Source organism: Pinus tabuliformis, chromosome Q (assembly GCF_031772625.1).
Source record: "Pinus tabuliformis cultivar Carrire ecotype Pingquan chromosome Q, CPIR1, whole genome shotgun sequence".
In the NCBI taxonomy this organism is placed as follows: Eukaryota; Viridiplantae; Streptophyta; class Pinopsida; order Pinales; family Pinaceae; genus Pinus; species Pinus tabuliformis.
This window is the reverse complement of record NC_142296.1, coordinates 483,670,085-483,676,415: the sequence shown is the minus strand read 5'-3', so window position 1 is coordinate 483,676,415 and position 6,331 is coordinate 483,670,085. Positions and strand designations below refer to the sequence as shown.

Genomic DNA, 6,331 nt, shown 5'->3' with positions numbered 1-6,331 from the left:
AAAGGTGAATTATGGTGACATAAAAATAAGTTGTGTGTGGTTGAAAAATGCAGAGAAGTCGTAATGTTATAAGATTAATGATTATTTCTAATAAAATGTTTGGTCTAGTGAGACTAACTAATCTATGGAGATGCTCCAATATTAGATAAGAAATTGCAGATAGAACAGAAATCAAATGGAAATAAGGAATTTGTCTGGAGAAGATCATACGGAAGAATCCGAGAGGAATTTCCATGGCAGTCTAACCCTAGGGTTATTTCTAATGCGAAGATGGGTTTTCACTTGCACCTGGGAGCGATAACAGGGCGAGGGAATGGTCACAACGCTAGCAAACAAGGGTCAGTACACCTGGTTTATATTTATCCGCGGCGGTTTGGCAGCTTTTGGTCTCATGGGTTTTCTTGGTCATCTAGTAAGGGGATCGAACAGTGGAGGTGAACATTTTGTTCAGTTAGGCCAATGTCTCTCGGAGGGTGTAGTGCACACCATCACATAGGGATAGTATAACGGAGTACATGTGAACATCATTTTGTATCAACGAGGAACTTGTGGATTATTCTTCTAATTCTATGGAGGCTTCCCAATTTTGGGTTGAGCAGCCACATCAACATCAAACTGGGGTTTCACCGATGATACACCATGAACCAGAAGTCTAGGTTGATGCATTTACCTCAGAGATGGATGATGTGAAGGTTCCCCTAAATGCCCTGGGGTTTTCCCACCCGGGCTCGACAGTAAATCCGAACTTTCTTCAACTACACGAGGATCAAGCTCAACCGGTCCTGAATATCCCATCACCATCGAAGTTACAGCACTGGGAACTCGAACAACAAGGTCTCGCGACAAATGTACAAGGGGTGCCTTATGTGGTAGTTGGGGGAGCGAGCGTTCATGGGACTGATACATATGGTGTCGTAAATATTGGGAATAATGTACCATGCTCATCAGGAGCAAACCCCCAAGGTTAGCGACCTGCTCCTGCAGCTTGCACTTCAAGATGTTTTGATGGCATCACTCATCAGGAACCTGGTATTGAGGATATTAGAGCATCGGATTGGATGAGTATGAGTCATCAGAGGACGAACAACACCCAATAGACCATGCAAAAAGAACGGGGGGAAGAAAAAAACAAAATGCACTAAGGTGCATGAGAAGGGGGTCTGTTGGTATTCAGAGAAGGTATCAGTATGTCCCAAGCTACATTTACTAAGAGTATTATGCTTGTTGGAAGGGTTCGTGGTCGAAATTATACCCCTGGGCGATTGAAGCATTGGACTGTGGAAATTTGGGGACATTTATTGGACCAATTGTTGGCGGATATTACCATGACAAGAGGTTGGTTTGCACTCATGTTCACACAACCAGACCGAGCAAATTGGGTCCTGTCAAAATATTGGCATATAGAGATGAGCCCGGTGCTACTCAAGATGTGGTCACCACTCTTTGACTCAAAAAAGGAGAAATTGGGGGCGAGTCTGATATGGGTTAGACTCTCAGTGTTGTCGTTACAATTCTAGTCAGAGGAAATCTTCAGGTGCATTGAGGATGACCTTGGTATCTATCTCGACCATGATAGAACCTACATAGAATCGGTTTTCTTAGCCATTGCGGGGATTCTAGGCCAATCCGGAGCAATTCTAGAGCCTTTATCATGTGGAAAGTTATCACGCATTCCATCAATGTCATTAAGAATGTACTAGCCTAGCGTATTGGAAATGCTGAGCTAGTGCGACTAGGCATTGATGCTTGGTCGGGATGTGGTAATACACACATTTTACCATAGGAGATCAGATAGACACTTGCACTCGATGACATCACTCAGCTCTCACAAATAGCAGATGGAAGAAAATCATCCTAGACCTCATAGAAATGGTTTAATGCACAAGAACTCAGAATACCAAAAAGGTGGAGCATGGTTTGGCATCGTTTCATGGGTGCTTTAGAAGAAGAACACATTAGGATCATTGAAGTGGAGGATGAAATCATATGGGTGGCAACATCACATGGTTCCAGTGGAGGTCATTTGGTGGTGGAGACCATTTTGGAAGCTTAAAGCACCTCAAAAAGCCTGCCTATTCATGTGGTTTATACTATTAAATAAAGTGTCCACAAATGATAATCTAAAGTATCGTGCCTATCATGGTCCATCTATATGTTGACTTTGCAAAGATCGAGCTGAAGATATTGATCACCTATTCCTTCACTTCCCTGACTAGTCAGGTGTGGCTACAGATTACTCATTCCCTCAACATAGTGCTTAGATGAGATGGGTCTCATCTATCGGATGCCTGGAAAACCTGGTGGAACTCTGTAGCAACACAAAAAATTAGGAACCTCCCTCTGCTAGTATGTTGGGTATCTGGTTGACCAGGAACCATACTATTTTTTAGGATGCCCCCATACTGTAGCCAGCCACTTGTAACCATATTGCTGCTATAAATCATTTGATCCCTGAAGAATTATCTCTCATTTTTCCTCTGGAACAAAATTGCCACAGGATTTAGATCTTTGGGGACTCTAAGCTTGTTCTAAACTAGATCAACTATGCATATCATTGTCACGTGCACACACTGAGGGGTTTATTGGATGAAGTCGTCACTTTAAAATCACATTATGATTTTATTGTATGCTCACATATATACAGGGAAAGGAATCTAGTTGTTGACTTTCTTTCCAAGGAGGCCACGTAGCAGCACAGGGGGCACTGGCTTATCTGATGTGAGAGATCTAGTGGAAGCGAAAGGGGTGGTTAAGTCCTTAGAAGTAGAACTTGACTCAACCAGTGCCCCCTGTGCTGCTACGTGGCCTCCTTGGAATTCTTGAATCAACCAGTGCCCCCTGTGCTGCTACGTGGCCTCCTTGGAAAGAAAGTCAGCGACTAGATTCCTTTCCCTGTATATATGTGAGCATACGATAAAATCATAATGTGATTTTAAAGTGACGACTTCATCCAATAAACCCCTCAGTGTGTGCACGTGACAATGATATGCAGAGTTGATCTAGTTTAGAACAAGCTTAGAGTCCCCAAAGATCTAAATCATGTGGCAATTTTGTTCGAGAGGAAAAATGAGAGATAATTCTTCAGGGATCAAATGATTTATAGCAGCAATATGGTTACAAGTGGCTGGCTACAGTATGGGGGCATCCTAAAAAATAGTATGGTTCCTGGTCAACCAGATACCCCAACATACTAGCAGAGGGAGGTTCCTAATTTTTTTGTGTTGCTACAGAGTTCCACCAGGTTTTCCAGGCATCCGATAGATGAGACCCATCTCATCTAAGCACTATGTTGAGGGAATGAGTAATCTGTAGCCACACCTGACTAGTCACAGGGAAGTGAAGGAATAGGTGATCAATATCTTCAGCTCGATCTTTGCAAAGTCAACATATAGATGGACCATGATAGGCACGACACTTTAGATTATCATTTGTGGACACTTTATTTAATAGTATAAACCACATGAATAGGCAGGCTTTTTGAGGTGCTTTAAGCTTCCAAAACGGTCTCCACCACCAAATGACCTCCACTGGAACCATGTGATGTTGCCACCCATATGATTTCATCCTCCACTTCAATGATCCTAATGTGTTCTTCTTCTAAAGCACCCATGAAACGATGCCAACCCTGCTCCACCTTTTTGGTATTCTGAGTTCTTGTGCATTAAACCATTTCTATGAGGTCTAGGATGATTTTCTTCCATCTGCTATTTGTGAGAGCTGAGTGATGTCATCGAGTGCAAGTGTCTATCTGATCTCCTATGGTAAAATGTGTGTATTACCACATCCCGACCAAGCATCAATGCCTAGTCGCACCAGCTCAACATTTCCAATACGCTAGGCTAGTACATTCTTAATGACATTGATGGAATGAGTGATAACTTTCCACATGATAAAGGCTCTAGAATTGCCCCGGATTGGCCTAGAATCCCCGCAATGGCTAAGAAAACCGATTCTATGTAGGTTCTATCATGGTTGAGATAGATACCAAGGTCATCCTCAATGCACCTGAAGATTTCCTCTGACTAGAATTGTAACGACAACACTGAGAGTCTAACCCATATTAGACTCGCCCCCAATTTCTCCTTTTTTGAGTTAAAGAGTGGTGACCACATCTTGAGTAGCACCGGGCTCATCTCTATATGCCAATATTTTGACAGGACCCAATTTGCTTGGTCTGGTTGTGTGAACATGAGTGCAAACCAACCTCTTGTCATGGTAATATCCGCCAACAACTGGTCCAATAAATGTCCCCAAATTTCCACAGTCCAATGCTTCAATCGCCCAGGGGTATAATTTCGACCACGAACCCTTCCAACAAGCATAATACTCTTAGTAAATGTAGCTTGGGACATACTGATACCTTCTCTGAATACCAACAGACCCCCCTTCTCATGCACCTTAGTGCATTTTGTTTTTTTCTTCCCCCCCGTTCTTTTTGCATGGTCTATTGGGTGTTGTTCGTCCTCTGATGACTCATACTCATCCGAATCCGATGCTCTAATATCCTCAATACCAGGTTCCTGATGAGTGATGCCATCAAAACATCTTGAAGTGCAAGCCGCAGGAGCAGGTCGCTAACCTTGGGGGTCTGCTCCTGATGAGCATGGTACATTATTCCCAATATTTACGACACCATATGTATCAGTCCCATGAACGCTCGCTCCCCCAACTACCACATAAGGCACCCCTTGTACATTTGTCGCGAGACCTTGTTGTTCGAGTTCCCAGTACTGTAACTTCAATGGTGATGGGATATTCAGGACCGGTTGAGCTTGATCCTCGTGTAGTTGAAGAAAGTTCGGATTTACTGTCGAGACCGGGTGAGAAAACCCTAGGGCATTTAGGGGAACCTTCACATCATCCATCTCTGAGGTAAATGCGTCAACCTAGACTTCTGGTTCATGGTGTATCATCGGTGAAACCCCAGTTTGATGTTGATGTGGCTGCTCAACCCAAAATTGGGAAGCCTCCATAGAATTAGAAGAATAATCCACAAGTTCCTCGTTGATACAAAATGATGTTCACATGTACTCCATTATACTATCCCTATGTGATGGTGTGCACTACACCCTCCGAGAGACATTGGCCCAACTGAACAAAATGTTCACCTCCACTGTTCGATCCCCTTACTAGATGACCAAGAAAACCCATGAGACCAAAAGCTGCCAAACCGCCGCGGATAAATATAAACCAGGTGTACTGACCCTTGTTTGCTAGCGTTGTGACCATTCCCTCGCCCTGTTATCGCTCCCAGGTGCAAGTGAAAACCCATCTTCGCATTAGAAATAACCCTAGGGTTAGACTGCCATGGAAATTCCTCTCGGATTCTTCCGTATGATCTTCTCCAGACGAATTCCTTATTTCCATTTGATTTCTGTTCTATCTGCAATTTCTTATCTAATATTGGAGCATCTCCATAGATTAGTTAGCCTCACTAGACCAAACATTTTATTAGAAATAATCATTAATCTGATAACATTACGACTTCTCTGCATTTTTCAACCACACACAACTTATTTTTATATTACATTGAAAAATCAACCAAAATCCTCTCAAATAATTTTTCCTACATAAAAACAAACAAACATCATATGATTAATTATTACCATAAGCAATACCTCCATGTTAAGCCAAAGAAAACACTTACACATTTCATTTTGTGGAATTTAATTCCAATTGAAAAACACAAAAGCATTTCATTAAGTTCCATTCAAGGTTTCACCGCATTTCTGCTTTTCAAATATCAAAATTTGTTAATTTCCCTCCAGATTTGTTCAAATATCAAAATTTGTTAATTTCCCTCCAGATTTGTTCAAATATCAAAATTTGTTAATTTCCCTCCAGGTTTCACCGCATTTCTGCTTTTGAAATATCAAAATTTGTTAATTTCCCTCCAGAGTTGTTCAAATATCAAAATTTGTTAATTTCCCTCCCGTTCCAGGTTTTTCAAATATCAAAATTTGCTCATTTCCCTCGCGTTCCAAGCTTTTTCCAGGGAAGCAGGAGTAAGGTCGCCATGTCATCGCATTCTATTTCTCAAATATCAAATTTATTCATTTCCAATTTATTCATTTCCCTCACATTGCAGGTTTTTCCAGGGAAGAAAGAGGAAGGTCACGGCCATGTTGTTGCAGGTCTGATTTGATACATTTGGTTGAATACAATAAATTAGATTCTATGTGCCTCCAATTGTGGTGGTTTCATTCTACGAAGGGATCTGCACAAGGTTCCCCACACTCCTATGCGATGGCCCATCCCCATCTACACAAGTGCAAGAGGCACTCAAGAGCTATGATGAAATGAAAGAGACAGAGGAATAGTAGTGGGATGG

At 42.0% G+C, this 6,331-nt stretch overlaps 1 protein-coding gene across 1 annotated transcript in view; it reads left to right on the top strand.

Moving 5' to 3' along the window:
- Positions 1–677: 677 nt before the first annotated feature.
- Positions 678–6,331, top strand: part of LOC149220280 (purple acid phosphatase 18-like) — a 24,003-nt gene continuing 18,349 nt past the window's right edge. Inside the window, exons 1-2 of the mRNA XM_089387036.1 lie at positions 678–963; positions 4,761–4,872. Coding sequence (XP_089243162.1) covers positions 678–963; positions 4,761–4,872 — 398 coding nt within the window. The remainder of the gene's footprint in view (positions 964–4,760; positions 4,873–6,331) is intronic.